Source organism: Hippichthys cyanospilos, chromosome 11 (genome assembly GCF_059441005.1).
Source record: "Hippichthys cyanospilos isolate Australia breed blue-spotted pipefish chromosome 11, RoL_Hcya_1.0, whole genome shotgun sequence".
Taxonomy (NCBI): Eukaryota; Metazoa; Chordata; class Actinopteri; order Syngnathiformes; family Syngnathidae; genus Hippichthys; species Hippichthys cyanospilos.
Window position 1 is genome coordinate 8664318 of NC_142379.1, and position 16268 is coordinate 8680585.

The 16268-nt window shown below is 38.1% G+C and overlaps 1 protein-coding gene across 1 annotated transcript; it reads left to right on the forward strand.

Moving 5' to 3' along the window:
- The first annotated feature begins 824 nt into the window (after positions 1 to 824).
- Positions 825 to 12548, forward strand: akap1b (A-kinase anchoring protein 1b). Its single transcript, XM_088428094.1, has 11 exons — positions 825 to 962; positions 3665 to 5175; positions 7126 to 7250; positions 8590 to 8716; positions 8842 to 8969; positions 9697 to 9874; positions 10089 to 10239; positions 10383 to 10450; positions 10599 to 10672; positions 10754 to 10819; positions 12215 to 12548. Exons 2-11 carry the CDS (start codon positions 3690 to 3692, stop codon positions 12275 to 12277), a joined length of 2466 nt encoding a protein of 821 aa, XP_088284220.1. The 5' UTR covers positions 825 to 962; positions 3665 to 3689; the 3' UTR covers positions 12278 to 12548.
- Positions 12549 to 16268: the final 3720 nt, after the last annotated feature.

The window sequence follows — 16268 nt, forward strand, 5'->3', positions numbered from 1 at the left end:
ACAGTCTTTATTGTAGTTCCATGTTAGTATCAATAGGCTTGTTGTGACTCCCTGGTGGCTTATGGCAAACTTCAAATGGAACTTTTTATAATTTGCTTTGAGAAAGGGCTTTCTTTACCACTCTTCCAAAAAAAAATAGTGTAGAGTGCAGATTCATCCAGAGTAATCTTGGGAATCTCGGGTTCATCTCTGATCAGCGTTCTTCTGGTTTAGACTGAAGGTTTGGCTGAGTTTGAGTTGGTTTGCAGTGGTCTGATACCTTCTCTGTGTCATTATGATTGCTAAAAAAGTACCTGCAATTGGTTGGCAACCAGTTAAGTGTGTCTTTCGCTTACTGCTCAAAGTCAGCTGGGATAGGCACCAGCAAGCCTGCCAACCCTTTTGACTAAGGTCAAAATGTCATGAATGTTATTCTATGACTTCCTCAAAAAGAAGGAGGGACAACAGAAGATAAGTGCAGGAGAATTATATTATTGTTTAGCAATTTTGATATCCTTGCTGTACGCAGTAAGGTCTGAGAAGCTTAGAAATTCTTATTTGTGTATGTATTTGTTTGTTTGTTTGTTTGTTTGTTGAAACTACCAAAAGATTAAGATACAATTTTTCAATCATTGTACACACTCCATATTTTATTCCTGTGCATATGAAAATGAAATTTGATACAGGTTATCAATGTTTTAAAATTGTCATTCAAATTAAAGGTGGCTGCGAACACAGCTGTTTAAGCCATGTTGCCATTGCCTCAACTTAAGTTACCGCGAGACTACAACGCAACACGAATGATTGATTAGGGATAAGCATCGCGAGAATTGAGCAGATATTTAGTGTGCATGTTTTTTTTTTTCCAGACTGGCTCTCTGACAACACGTGGGGAGATCCACTTGTGCTGGGACACTATTTCAAAAATCGACGTGTCTACTGCGGTGTTCTCATCGTGGCGACATCAAGGGCCGCAAAATACTGTAAGTGAAATCGATAAACCGCATTCAGACATTTGAGCCACATAGCAGGTTAGCATGTAGTTATGTTCACTCCTCGTGGTTGTGTCGGATCTCCTGACTCTGATCCAACACGACTTTTCTTCTATCTTCAGTACACCGTTTGTGATGCAATTTGCATCCTTACATTCCCTTTAAAGCCCCTGAGTGTTACTAAGTCCGTGTCATTGAGCGACTAGCATCATCTTGCAACCTTTCTCAAACTTGCGCATTTGAGTTAGCCACTGTCCTTGCCCTATACATAATTTGGCCGAATTCCCCTTGTCGTTTCGCACTATAATAACAGGAGGTTACATCCCGAGTAAGCGACTACGATCAGCAGCATTTGGACTAACTGCTTTCATTTTCGACAGGCTAGTTAGCAAGCTAATGTCAAGGTCTGAGGCCCGCTCGGTGGAAGATCGTTAGAAGAGATGTCCTTAAGTTTACCTTGGTCAACTTTTTGGTACATTTCATAGTGTTACGGTTGAGTGGATGCGTTAATATTAATAGACGAGGGCGAAATGCAGCTCTTGTCTTTGCCATAGCAGATCTTATGACTTAAGTCGGAGTCGTTGGGCCAACAATATAGCACTTCACTAATTGTACTTGCTGCACTGTCATCGACGCAACGTTATCGTTAATTTGATTTCATGTTATTTTATTTAATGGAATTGCGACGATTGCCCGTTCACGTAACGTGTGTCAAACATTGCGGCCTCCCAACTAGCCATGCTTTAGTCCCAGCAGTGTCAGTTAGCATTAGGTCACAGCTATCAACGTTTCTTTTCTTTTCTTTTTTTAACCCCAGGCAACACACAGCAAGAAATATTTGCACAGAACTTCGTCAACCATAAACTTAAACAAATGCTAGACAAGGTTGTGAACATTGCGCGTCTTCCGAATATTTTGATATTCGGGCGGTCGTAACTTCGTGATCTGTCTTCCTACGGTTATTTTTTTTTTCTTCCAAAGTATTAAGACCGTAGTCCTCGACTACTTTGTTGTGGTGTGCTTTTAAGCGTCGACGTGTTAGAATTCTGTTTAAATCGAATCAGGAGGAGAAATTGTTGTAGGTTTAATTCATGGTATGCCCTTTCTCTTATCCTTTCAAGGGGAAAGCGGTCCGAGTTGTTGCTTCCGTTTCACGCTGTGGTCGTCGATGCTAACATGTCGGCTAGCGATGTCCTTTTACCTTTTGTAAAAGAACTTAGGAAAATCAGTAATTGAAAGGGGGCGGGGACGAGCAAACTACCGGGTCTATTTGTCAAATACGTAATTCGCAAATTGGTTTTTGATACGTTATTGAGAATATGGCAGCTACAGTCGCGTTAAGCGACTTTCTTTTATGTACTAAGCACCAACAGTATAATTGTGATGTCACATGTGGGGTCCTTCTGATTGGCATTTTCTTTCTCTGTTTTGAATATGAGTTTAGAACAAGATTTAGAATTTAACAGCCACACATGTGGACTGAGGTGTAGATTTTTTGTAATTAGAGCGGGCTGGCCAACTACTATTTTACACAAAATGTGCCCCCTTGATTGAGACGAACGCAATAAAATAAAAACAAGGTTCACCTGCAAATGCGACCAGTGTGTGCTGGTAAGAATGTCACCAAGTCACATGGCACAACGTGCTTCATGTTTTATGTACTCTGTCATTGATATGGCAAAAATCTACAGCATTATGCGAGCTGCTAACATGGTGCAACCAAATGCATTAGGACATTTCAAACTCGAGACAATCATATAACTAGGCTTCAGTCTTTCATTATGTCGCCCCATATGTCAATAAATCAAAATCAAACCTTTGTTTGTTGAACTGTGTTGCATTTACAAGTAATGCAAATAAATATGCCCAGCGGGGACAAAGACAATATTGAATTTGATAATTTTGCTAATGTGTTTCACAGTGGATTTGTTTTGCAAATAATGTCCTAAAAGAATTCTTACTTCGTTATTACAAGAATTTCCTTTATAACTGACACATTTTCCTACTCCTGCATTGCTTCTCTGTAGCTACTAGATGCTGTGTAAAGATATCCCTTTAAAACAACGTGTAAGTGTCAGATACATTCTATTCATGTTAGAAATCGCTTTTGTAATGTGAGTACACAAAAATATTTTAATCATGAATCTTGCCTTGTACCACATCTAGCTGCCGTGATGCAAACATGTTAATATATTTTCCACGTCACAATATAGACTACTCTGATTTACGTGGAGGACCGTGAAGTCAATTTTAACTCTGTGATTGCAGATTCCTGGAGCAGCTAACGATAGCAACTAAAATGATTAGTCGTAGTAAGAATGTACCAAACGCTTTAACAGTGTTAGGTAACTTGCTTTATAAAGCAATTTTTTTAGTAGTACTGAAAAGTTATTTTGCCTGTAAAAAGTTACTTTTGTCATAAATCAATTACTTAGTTTCTTTTTGAGCAAGTAACAAGTATCAAATTACTTTAAAATAGGTCTCATGTCAATAGTCAAATTGCTTTTGCATGTTGTATGAAATAGTATTCTATTGTTATGTATACTGAACTTTAATACTTTCGTATTTCCACTCGACTATTCTAAATTGCGTTAATCAAACATGGATGAGTATAATTATTGTTTAGGTGTTGCATCTGAAATGAAGGTGGTTTACGTCACCAATGAGAAATCTGTTCTTTCTCCTCTGTTCAGGTGTAGCTGCTAGTTTGCTGAGGAGATGCCGCTAAGGTTCCGCTCAATTGTGCCCTACACACTGCCTGGAGTCCTTGCACTGATCGGCTGGTGGTGGTACACCTCTCGTAAGAAAGGCCGCCTCATCAGCCATGACGACCCAGATGGAGGTCCAACTAATGCAACCCTGAGATTGTCCCTAACAGTGGGTCGCAATGGTGTGGTGGAGAAAGACACCGTATCTACTGACACTAACGCAGAACAGCACCTGACCTGCAGCCATCCAAAATCTGTTCGAAAAGATAAGGAGCCAGAAAATATCTCCAAAAATCATGTCGATGATACAGATACATCCATAATGAGACAGATTCTTAAAGAGGCAGCTGTTGAGACATGTGGAAAAAACCTGGATATTGAAATACCCACAGTTTCAACTCTGCCACCATATGAACAGGACGTGAGTCTCAATAGTGATAGAGAACTGATAAAAAGCCCAGTGCCCTCCTGTGCTTTTGAGGCAGACGCTGATCTGAAGACAGAACCGATATCTGCTTCAGAAATCACTGTCAAGGATATTTTGCCCCACCAAGCCACCAAAATCCCCCAATCAACCACTACGTCTGTGTGCCTTTCTGATGCAGAGCGACCTGAGCCAGAGGGGGAAGTTGCAAAGAACCACGGCACAAAGATGACACCAGATGAGACTTGTGCACTAATACCTGCTAACAGACAAAGAGTGGTCTCATCCCAGTTTGATTCAGGAGATATAACCATTTCACTGCAAGATTTCAATGAACACATTCTAACCAGCACTCCCAACTCTTTGGTCCTGACTTCCAAAGCCCAGACTACATCATTAACACCACAGGAAAGCCAGGTTCACAGCAGTCACAAAGAGGAGCAAGATCTAGAAGTTCTGGCAGCTGGACTCATCACCGAGGTCATCTCAGCAGCCACCCAGCAGGTCGTTGGCGCTACCAGCTACCCGGTTTCAGACCGGAGGCAGCAGTGCCACCATCCTCGATTGTCAAACCACCATCCAACAGGCTGTGATGAAGCAAAACACAAAGAGCAAGTGGTTCCCAATGGCTCTTTTACCTCCTCGGTATGGGAGTCTGTTGAGGGTAATGAATTAGTTCAGATGAACACTACACAAAAAGACACCATGCCAAAACTGTCTCAACAATCAGCAGACAGTGTGTCTCTATCAAATGATAAACTGAAAGGCGATGAATCAGCTACACAGACTCAGGACTCTGCTCGTAGCACCTTCCACTCAGAGGATGGCATCAGCAAAGAGAATCACGAACATAGTCTAATTGACAGCAACACGGATGTCTTTGAGATTACGGATTTATCAGAAAAAGAGGTAACACAATCCCAATCACTGATTCAGAGACCCATAGAGGAAATCATTTTTTCTTTGACGGAGGAAAACTCAGTGGATACTGTGTGCGGTGGAAAGGTGCTCGATGGGATGGACCTAAGGAATGGACCTCAGGGATGCGAAGTGGAAACAGACCAGTCTGGAGGTATGCAATGCAAGCTCGGAAGTGAAACCCTATTTAATCCATTAAACCAGGCATGTCCAAAGCAGGTCCTGGAGGGCTGCCAATCCTGCATGTTTTTGTAATTTCCTCCGTCTAATGCAACTGATTCAGATGATCAGGATCGTTATCAGGCTCCCGCTGAGCTTGCTGCTGAGGTGATCATTTAAATCAGGTGTGTTGGGTGGACAGATCTAAAAAAAAACATGCAGGATAGGACAGGTTTTGGACATGACTGTATTAAGCTGTGTGGGCAATGTTTTAAGTTTAATAAGTACCGTACATAACCACAAGATATTTAAATAGTTGCTGTGAGATTTGTGCAGTGTATATACATACACATTCCTGTTCAAGTTTCAGTTTTCTGGTTTAAAGAAAATACATTATTTCGAAACCACTGTGACCTATAACCGTTACAAAACAATTCAGGCGGTGGGCATTTTCTTGAAAATAAAAGCAACTCAACTACTGATATGTGGTTGCACAAGTGTGCACACTCGGTTAATAAAAATTAATTTGTCAAATGAGACAACTGGTTAGATTTTTTTTGTAATTTTGTTTTTAACTTTTCATATCTAATTTTAGCCTCAGCAGTAATTATTCTGGTTCCTGTAGTCCCCGAAAGCCATCTGATTTATCGTTTTTGGTTCCTCAAAACAAGACGTTTGCAAACTTTGTACTTTGTAAAATAATTACTGAACTCACAGCTGAAAATCAGCTTCAAAAAGGAGCTTGTTTTCACATTTTTTTTATTGTCATCCAGAAGACACACTTCTTCTATAGGCCACTCTTTAGTAATAACGGAAGGTCCATCAAGCCGTCACTCATGTTCATCCGTTTTAGAGATGACTACCTGACAGTGGATAGACTTGTGGACCAGAGAAATTTACAGATAGCCCTAAAATAGCTACAAACTAATTTGGCAGTGCTGGATGATGGGAGTGCAGTTTGAAACAAGGATGGGCTGACTTACAGTTTGGTTCGACTTAAAATAATGGATGATGATGGACTGACGCGCAGATGTTTCTGCTGCTGGCGTATGGCTGATCAGCAATACAGACTGACGCGCCCACCTCTAATAAATCTACTCGAGCTGCCAACACATACATATAAGTGGCACCTCAGCCCTAGGCATGTTGAGGTGCCAGCAAATTTACCAACTGGCACAAGATCTGATGTTGACCCCTTCCATGGGGGTGTTATGAAGGATTCTGCATCAACATTTTGGGCCAGAAACTGAGGAACAACAACTTTCCTGAAGGCATCTACAGAACCTGCAGTGCTTCATCTGATTTCACGGACGCATGCTGTTTTTTTAACTCGTATGCCGCGGTTCTATATGATAAATGTTGTCTACTAATCATCCGCTTTGTAGTGTTGCCCCAAGTACCACTACCCAACTGAACTTTTAAACTTGATTCCATTACGAGCATTATTTATCGGTGTTTGATTATCTTTTTTTTTTTTTTTTTTTCCCAGCAATAAATACCTCATGCACTTAGGTTCCACCAAATGGTCTGCCTTTGAGGCATTTTCATTTTCAACGTATATGTACCAAACATTAATTAATGCAAATTAATACAATTTTGCAATTCATCCAGATCAATATTATTTCATTGCATGACATCACACTTGTAGTCATGTTGTTTTAATGTTCTTGTTTTTTAAAGGAAGAGTAAGCCGGCATTGTCCAATTTAAGTGTTGGACAAGGGGGGAAAAAGTTTATAAAACAACTGAAGATGTAGTTCTGTTCCCATAAATTTTAATTCAACATGTAAATGTTTGTTCTTTTTTATTATTATATATCCCAAGTGTGTTTGAACAAAGCCGATTATTACAACTCTTGTATAATCTTATTGGCCTTTTATGGTCTTGTTAACTGAATCAATGTTTTTTTTATGCTGCTGAAAACAGTCATGGCTGTCTCTGTCTAGGCTCTGATGTGAACAGTATGGACTCGGTGGACAGTGGCTGCACTATGGGCGCTCAAGAAAGTCATAGTAACAATGCTTCCTGTTCAAGCGCTGAGCTTGTCATCTGGGAGATTGAAGTGCCAAAGGTGAGGCACACGTTTTACCCATGTGCTTAAATTATTCTTAGGCCAATTTCATCACTTTTTTTTTCCTTTCAGAATCAGTTCAACAGCTCAACTAGAGAGATTCCTTTTAAAAATTAGTGTTTACACCCCTGACTCCGAGATGCTTAAAATGGTGTGCCTAGACCTGGTATGATTGCGTATGCACAATCAACCATTAGTTTATATAATCAACTTCATCCCATTGCTAACTATTAACATCTGCCCCCTTTGACAATAGACATGGAAAGGCTTGAACTAATGGATGGATACCAAGTCCAAGTCTCACTCATGTTTTTATGATTACTCCTTACACCACTTAATAATAAACGCCTCCTAGTACCATAAACGATTATAGCCGTTGAAAATTTGACACAAATTTAGGAAGGTTTTAAGGCAGAGTTGTGCCGTGAAGCTGGGCTGGGAAGGGAAAGTTCATTGAGGTGAAGCATGTCGAGGTAGAGCTGCCCTGGTATGTTTCTGGAAAAGGTTTACCAAGTCAGCTGTAACTGGCACATTGAATAAGGCCATGGTTTTTAATAATACAGTATAGTGGCAGTAAATAATTCTTCCTTGATTAAAGTAATAATTTATAAGCGACTTAGATCATATTAAATTACAGAACACAGTGCTGCTAGCAGAAGGCTTCACCTCCCAAGATACCCTTATTCACTTTTCATACCATTTTTTGAAACAATGCCATCTGGGTTTAGGTGAAATTTGAGGATGGAGGTTAGTCTCAGTAATGCAATTTATGATTCTCTAATCTTAAGTGGAAGGGCAAAGGTAATGTTTCTGCTTTGACAGCATGTGAAACTGGACTTGTGGAATATGCTGCCTTTTTTTTTTTTTAATTCAACTGCAAAGCATTTCCAAACATTTTTTTTTTAACAGGTGAAAATGAAATCCTGTGCTACTGTAAACATTTTCAAACTATAATCAGTAAAATGCAACTCAGTTACCCATGGACTAAGACAGCTTTTCAAAGGTAAACTGAAGGGCTCTTGAAAACGTGATAAATGTCAAACTAAAAATAAACGGTCTTTCAAGAAAGATACTGTGTGTACTCATCGTGTTCATGTTTTTATATACACAGTACTGCCAGTTAACTTGTCAGATCAACTTGTTTTTGCGTATTGTCACTTATAACAGTTGAATTGGAATTGTAGTTTGAGATGAATTTTCATCTTTTGCGTGGGCGTTTCATTCTGACCATTAAGGACCATTTATGGAAGGATTTGTTCTGTCTAAAAGAATTCAGTTGGCTTGCAGTGTTCCTATAAAAAGTGAATGTATGCATTATTTGTTTGGTTTTCCATTTCAGCTTTTGGTTGGGCGATTAATCGGGAGGCAAGGGAGATATGTGAGTTTTCTGAAGCAGACCTCTGGTGCAAAAATTTACATCTCAACCCTGCCTTACACACAAGAGTTCCAAATCTGTCACCTCGAGGGTGAGTTGTCGGGAATTTCTCGTTTTTTGTAGACTCTTGTTCTGAAAAGGGAACCGAATAGCTGAAAGAATTTGGCTTGCAATTTTTTTGACATTTTTATCGCATTATCTTTGACGTCTACTCAGGTACGCAACAGCAAGTTGACAAAGCCCTATCATTGATTGGGAAGAAGTTCAAAGATATGGATTTGACCAACGTTTATGCACCTGCACCACCCGCACTCACATTGCCATCACTTCCCATGACTTCATGGGTAAGTCTGCATTTTTGTCCTCTACAGATGCTACCTTTCATTGAAATATATACACAGAAGCTTCATGGTGAGATGATTTTATTTCCCACCGTTTTAAAGGAATAAATTACAATATTCCCCTCAATTCAAGTAGTTGGCATAATAAAACTCAAACTGTGCAAGCAGTGTTTTGAGATTTTCCACTGAGTATGTTAATAAATCTCTCGTAAAGTAACATAAAATACAACTCCCAACCTTTTTATGCATATGTCTGGAAGCTTCCAATGCATTCAATCTGCTGCTATTGTTGCTATTTGAGTTGACCCCAAGTGTGTCAAACTCATTTTTTCGAGGCCTACATTGTATTTCCGGCTTCCCTCAGGATCATTATGACCAAAAAAAATGTCTCTCTTTCATTTTTAAAGGATAAATCCGATTTAAAAGACACAAGTTCTCGAAAGTCCTTTACTTTTGCATGAGTGAACTTGACCAGCGGTTCTCAAATGGGCATTTATGAAGATTTTCCAAAGTTTACATGAGATGTGTTTTTTAACAGTTCATTGAACGCTTTTTAAATGCTGTGACAGAAACAGAATATTTTTTCTTTTGATAATTAAAAGCAAATTAAATGGAATGCGTGGCAACATTGTTATTGTCGCTAGTGATCCAATTATTCTTGGCAGAGGTCTGCACTCTTCTTAGCACTTTCATTTTTAGTTCGCTTTTAACACTACCATTTGTCATCTAGCTTCTCCTGCCCAGTGGTGTGACAGTTGAAGTGATTGTGGTGAATATCGTATCTGCCGGGCACGTCTTTGTCCAGCAGCACACCCATCCTACTTACCATGCCCTAAGAAGCCTTGACCAGCAGATGTTCTTGTGCTACTCCCAGCCAGGCGCACCCACCCTTCCTTCCCCAGCTGAAGGTAACCATACCTGGAAAGAACATTTAAACAATACCAGCCATGTGCAAAATATGTAGCCCATCTCCACTGTCTTCTCGCAGTTTCTCACGTTGCCCCTTTGGGACAATGAATTCCCCACCCCTGATCAACAGATGCAATATAATTCTATTGCACTTCTTCCTCACCCTTTACGTGCACGTGTTAAACCATGCTCTTGTCTGTCTTGATCATCTAGTTGGGGTGATATGTGCTGCTCCAGCCGTGGAAGGAGCCTGGTGGAGAGCACAAGTCGTCACCTTTTATAAGGAATCAAATGAAGTGGAAATAAGATACGTTGATTACGGTGGCTATGATAGAGTAAAGATCGACTCGTTACGGCAAATAAGGTATGGCGTTATGGAAATACTACTCCTTAAGGACTCATGTCAACATAGCTCCTTTTTTTTGGTACATACTTGCTGCCGTAATGCTGACAAACACTGAACTGTAATTTGACACTGATCAACACTGTTATGCTTTTTTTTTTCAGGTCTGATTTTGTAGCATTACCGTTTCAAGGAGCGGAAGTATTGCTTGATAACATTGCTCCCCTCCCAGGTACAGTTTGATGCAAAACTTTATGCGTAACACTTGATTGTGCTAACAATAAACACCTAATTTGGATCACAAGTTCCTATTAGAATAGCTTATTGTGTTTTTACAACTGATGGCATTATTTTGCTTGACTAATGCATCAATCTCTCAGGAGAGGATCGGTTCTCATCCGAGGCCACAACGGCGTTAGAAGAGATGACAAGAGGAGTTGCGTTGCTTGCTCAAGTAAGCCTTTGTCAGTTAACTCCCCCAGACTGTTACTTGACCTTCACAAACTGACAATATGCATGTCTGGTCTTTTTGAAGGTCTCAAATTATGATCACAATACAGGCCTCCCACTGGTGCATCTGTGGAACATGGTGGGAGAAGAGGTAAGACACCGCAACATGATTGCTGATTCCTAATTATTTTAACTATATTCTTCTACAAAAGGCTGCGTTGTCAACATTTTAAAACTGACTTATAAAGGATCTTCAAAAGATTAAAATTTGGAGGCTGTATAGTATCTGAATGAAGGTTGACGTTTGAGACAAAAAAAAAAGCTAGTTTGTATTGTGTTACACATAAATGCAAATAAAAGTAGCAGTTGCACGTTTGGCCTCTCAGTAATACTTAAACTTTAGTAATGACATCTATACCAGAAGACTCCAGTAATAATGAGGCTACCAAAAGACTCCAGAAATAAAGAGGCATGTTGTTCAAATCACTGAAACTCATGAAGCATTTGCGCTAGAAATGTAATTCCAATAGATTCTGAAAGCAGAGAAGTAGAGCTTTGTGCCAATGCTACATTATGGTAGGCAGTGATTTAGAGTGCAAAGAGTTAAACCCTGGATGTCCACTGCTCCATCAAAAAAAAAAAAAAAAACGCATGGGCACATCTAAAACCCTGTAGCATAGATACGAATAGGATAAAATTTTTGAATTCCAATTTTGCAATCTTGCATTTTTGTTTATTAAAAAAAAATATTAAAATAAGCTTTCCAAATGAATTTATTCTTCTTTTATTTCACAGTTTTAACTCGTTATAACTGCTGTGAACTGCTATCTAAATGACTTGAAGGGTTAGCACATGGAGTTTCCCCAAAAGAAAACAAAAGAGTTGTTAAATGGAGAAGTGTGAAACCTCACAAAAACCACAAGGGCTGAATTATTATTAAAAAATATAACATTGTCACTTTAAACACCGATCTTTAGTGGCTTGATTTTTCAGGCCCGGATTTAGAGCATGAAATGTGGCCAGTCTGCACCCCTGCTTATCAAAAAAAAACAAAAAAAAACGTAGCAGCAAAACTAACATCTGCCTCATGTTACAAGTGTTTTTTCTTATAGTCAGTGCAGGGTGTTTGTACTGAGATGTTACGCCAAAGATCTACAACCGATTAGGTGTTTGAATGTGCCTTTGTTCAGTGTGCATTTTGTTTTTGTTTGTTTTTTTTTTTTTTTGCAATGAATTGATTAACTTTTAAAAGTTGAACTCTATAAAGCCCATCTACGCATGTCCTTGTTCCATTGGCTCTCCTCTACGTTTGTTTGGTTGCAAAGTTAGCAAAATTCAGTTGCGGCAGGAGGTAAATGAAATTCAGCTAATGATTGTAATGTTTTTTTTTTTAAATCGTCAGTATCATAATTTGAATACATTTAACATGAGCAGCTTGTGTGACCAAATCATTTCTAATCATTCATTTCAGCAAATATTATGTTTGTTTGCCTAGCATGCATTCTAAGAAATGCGTCTAACCAAGGAAATGTGTCTCCTTTTTCAGGTTATTTCAATAAACCGCACGCTGGCAGAGAGGGGCTTGGGTGTATGGGTGGATGGATTTTGAGCCATCACTGGTTAAAGACACATCACTGGATGATTGCTTTTTTTTTTTTCTTTGGTGTTTTTTTTGTTCGTTTGTTTGTCTTGGCGTTGCTCTTCCTTTAAAAAGACATTAAAATATTTTTCAGGCATAGTCTTCAAGGACAACAGTGTTTCAAAAATAAGAAACCTTTTCCTGGTTCTCGTGCGTAACAAAGAATCCAAATGAAGGGAAAAGGAAACTTGTACATGAAAAAAGGGTCTATATTGTAATTTAAATAAAGATTCAACCAATATATTTTTCTTCCCCAACCTTACCTTTTGCACTGGGCTTTTTGACAGTTGTCTTTTAATTTGTCATACTGTGTGATGAGATGTCAGATTATGTAGACACTTATGAAACAGTAGTTACCAACTCAATGAGCTGTAGGTCAGTAAATTTCAAAGGTGGTTGCATAAATGTTTTTGTCTGGTCTAACTTTGTAAGGGAAGTGATGTTATAATGCTCCAATGTGCAAGGCAGAGGTGATGGTGAGCAGTCAAAGCTTAAATGTTTTCCTGCCTTGGCAAAAACTGAGCCTCCAGCTTGGACTAGAGCACATGCTGGTTGACCTACCCTGACGTTATTCTGCCAAACTATCATCGCGAAATACGGTTTTTCTGCAGACTATCAAACATTTTGACCTTGTTTTAGTCCCCCACATTCTTGTCACTGTACTATTGAAGCTAAGTATTCTATTGAAAGAAAAAATAGGAAGGACTTTTCTGAGAAATGGGTGCCCCCCCCCCCCCCCCCCCCCCCCCCCCCCCCGGTGTTAGAGCTCCAATAATGTGAGAAGATTTAAGTAACCAAGATTGCAGATTACAAAGATTACAAGGTTACAAATTTATGAAATAAGGGAAACAGATCTTTTACATAAACTACTTATGTGGTTCATTATGCACCAGGAAATTTGAGTGATGCACACTGTCAGTATCATAAATTAGAAAATGCTGATTGTTAATGAAGTATGTCATAGTCAACAATAAATTAAACAATGAATGTGGCTTGCTAGTTAAACTCCAAAGATGAAAGGACACCATAGTTGATGAGTAATACAGTTAATACAATTCTGGCCAAAGGTTTGGACACACCTTCTCATTCAGTTTCTTAAAGTAATGAAGGCTCATTTTTCTTCTTAGCATTTTTGTTCTTGCCATCTGTAACAATGGTCCAATACAACACAACTGACGGTGCCAACCCGATTGATGAAACCAGAAATTCCACAAATACCAGATAAGACACATTGGAGATGAGCAATACATTCCAGGTGACTACATGTTGAAGCGCAGAAAGAAGGCCAGGAGTGTGCAAAGCAGTAATCAGAGCAGAGTATGGCTATATTGAAGAAACTACGTAGAATATGAAATGTGCTTTCAGATTTTTTTTTTTTTAATTCACAAATCCACATGTTCCTTTCACAGTTATGCCTTCAGCCTTCTATAATGTAAATAGTCAAGAAAAAATAGACTGCATGAATGAGGTGTGTCCAAACTTTTGGCCTGTACGTCTAATCAAGGCTGCACATATAATCATACTGTAATTTTCTGTAGCCTGTATTACCTGAATGCAGGATCTCCACATTTCTCTGTGGTTGGCTTTTAATTGGATGAAAAAAATTTCCATTTGGCTGTTGAAGGGCTTCTAGGGCTTTTTTTTTCTTTTTTTAATTAAAAAAAAAAAAATCACTATCAAAAAACAACAAACACTACCAGAGAAGTTTTCATGTCAAGAATGAGCTAAGGTTAAAAAAAAAAAAGCTAGGGAGGGGTAAAAACCAGGGAATGAAAGTGACCCTTTTATCACACAAAACACTATCTCCATTTACTGATAAAAGTTTGCTAAATGTTGCCCTTTGTAACACTCCGTGCGCTACAATAAACTTGGCCATTTGCGCGTGGTGGGTGTGTGCTTGAGTAATAATTGACAGTAATATTTAAACAGGGGGCTTCATGAACACTAAATGAGTACTTAAAACAACGTCAGCATTTCATTACCTTTTATTTGTAACGCAAAAGAAATTCATCGGGGTTTTTTTTTTTTCTTCTTGTTGTGGCACATAAAGGGAACATGAAGGCGAGAGACCCATTGTCTTTTTAATTAATTTGCAAGACTAAGATGGTCAGTCCATGTACCTGCAGGCAGCTTTTGGTGGGTTTGAGTGTAACTTAGCTTTAAAAAAAAAAAAAATCTCCCAGGAGCCTGCCCTCTTGTATCTGTATCCTCATTAATAGAGTAAAAACTGTAGATGTATTCTCCTGTCAAGCAAATTAACAATCACCGCATCTAAATAGTTATGTTGGTTCTCTGTAAATAAGATACAATTGTATTTTCTATAATACTGACAGAGTGGAATTCAAAGGGAATGACGGGTATTTATTGCTATAGTTTGGTTTGTTCTGGTTCCATGTCTCAACCTTTCACTATTTTTTTTTTTTTTTAAGTTGTGGGGCTTTTGTTTTGCATAGCTAGACAAGTCAGCATTGAGTTATTTGAAAATACTGTGCCCAAAGGTTTTAACATGTACAGATGAAGTTTTTTGCTGGGCTCATCTTCATTTTGATTGTACAGATCTGTTAGAAAAAAAAAAAAACACAATAAAGGATGTTTAAAGTGAGTGTGTTCCTTTATTTGTTTTGAAGATTTCTAGAGTTATATTTTGTCAGTCCTAAAAAGCAAAAAAAATGCTAAACATACTGTACAGTGATACGAAAAGGTTTGGGGGCCCTTGATCTTTCCTTTATAAATCATTGGTTGGTTGTGTCAGTTAAATATGCAACAAGTTTTTGATTTCTCATGATTGGCTTTATCTGTATGTAGGTCCAAGGGTCAATGATCTTAGCAAACATTTTTTTCTAGTAATTAGCATCAAAGGTATTAATTCAAATCAATACAACAAAGGGTGCCCAAATTTATGCACTTGCCTACTTTTGTTTAAATATTGCACTGTAAATCCTATAAATTTATTTTTACTCCTCAAATACTACTGTCTGCTATATGATATATTTAGCAGACAGCGCTTATCTAAACAACCAATTATTTACAATGAAAAATCTTAAAAAATGATCATGGTGCCCAAACTTTTTTCATTATTTACATATACAGTACACAAGGTGACTTTGTTTTACATGATTAGAACAAAACTGAAGATATTTTAAATAATTATTTTGCAGTGGTTCTTTTTACTTTTAAGTAACCTCACATTGTTTACATTGTCTTGGTTAACCTTTTTCTAACCTGCCCCTCTGTTCCGGCACATCACATTTGAAATGCAGTTAAAACCTGGTGTACTGTATTTTATTTGTAATGGATGAAAACTAACCAAGCTATTGTGTTTGTTGATTATTTTGTTTAAAATCAAGAGTTGGACAGTTTGAAATTATGCTGATTCAGTTTGGGATTGGAGCAGAAACATCACAAACATGACACAAAACTTACATTTAAATGTCAACTTGCTGTCTTTTAGAAACACTGAACGGAATCAAGTAAAATAAAATACAAAATTAAATTTTAACCAAGCAGAGGGGAAAAAAATAAACAATCGCTCAATTCTAAGGAAAGAAATTATGGAAGCAACCTGTAAATCTTGCCAGTTGAAATGGAGAGGATGACCAAACTTCTTCAAGAAGGTATCAGCACACAAAGTTGCAAAAGATCTTCATTGTTCACAATCAACTTTGTCAAAAAAAGAGGAACAAATAGGAAACTTAAGTAATTTGATTTACACACAGAAAAGCTAAAAGAAAGTTATCAATAACTAAACAGAAATAAAAAAGAACCTACAAATGCCTAAAGGACATACAATTATGTACAAGGTGATTGAATCAAAGTCATATTCAGTAGTCTCTACATTTGAGCTTTGTTGTGATAATTTAACACTGTGACATACTGGATTTTTGACTTCCTGTCATAATTTAAATTCAAACTAAGTAAAAATTGGAATTTTTCATTTTATGTTTGGGGAACTAACATACAA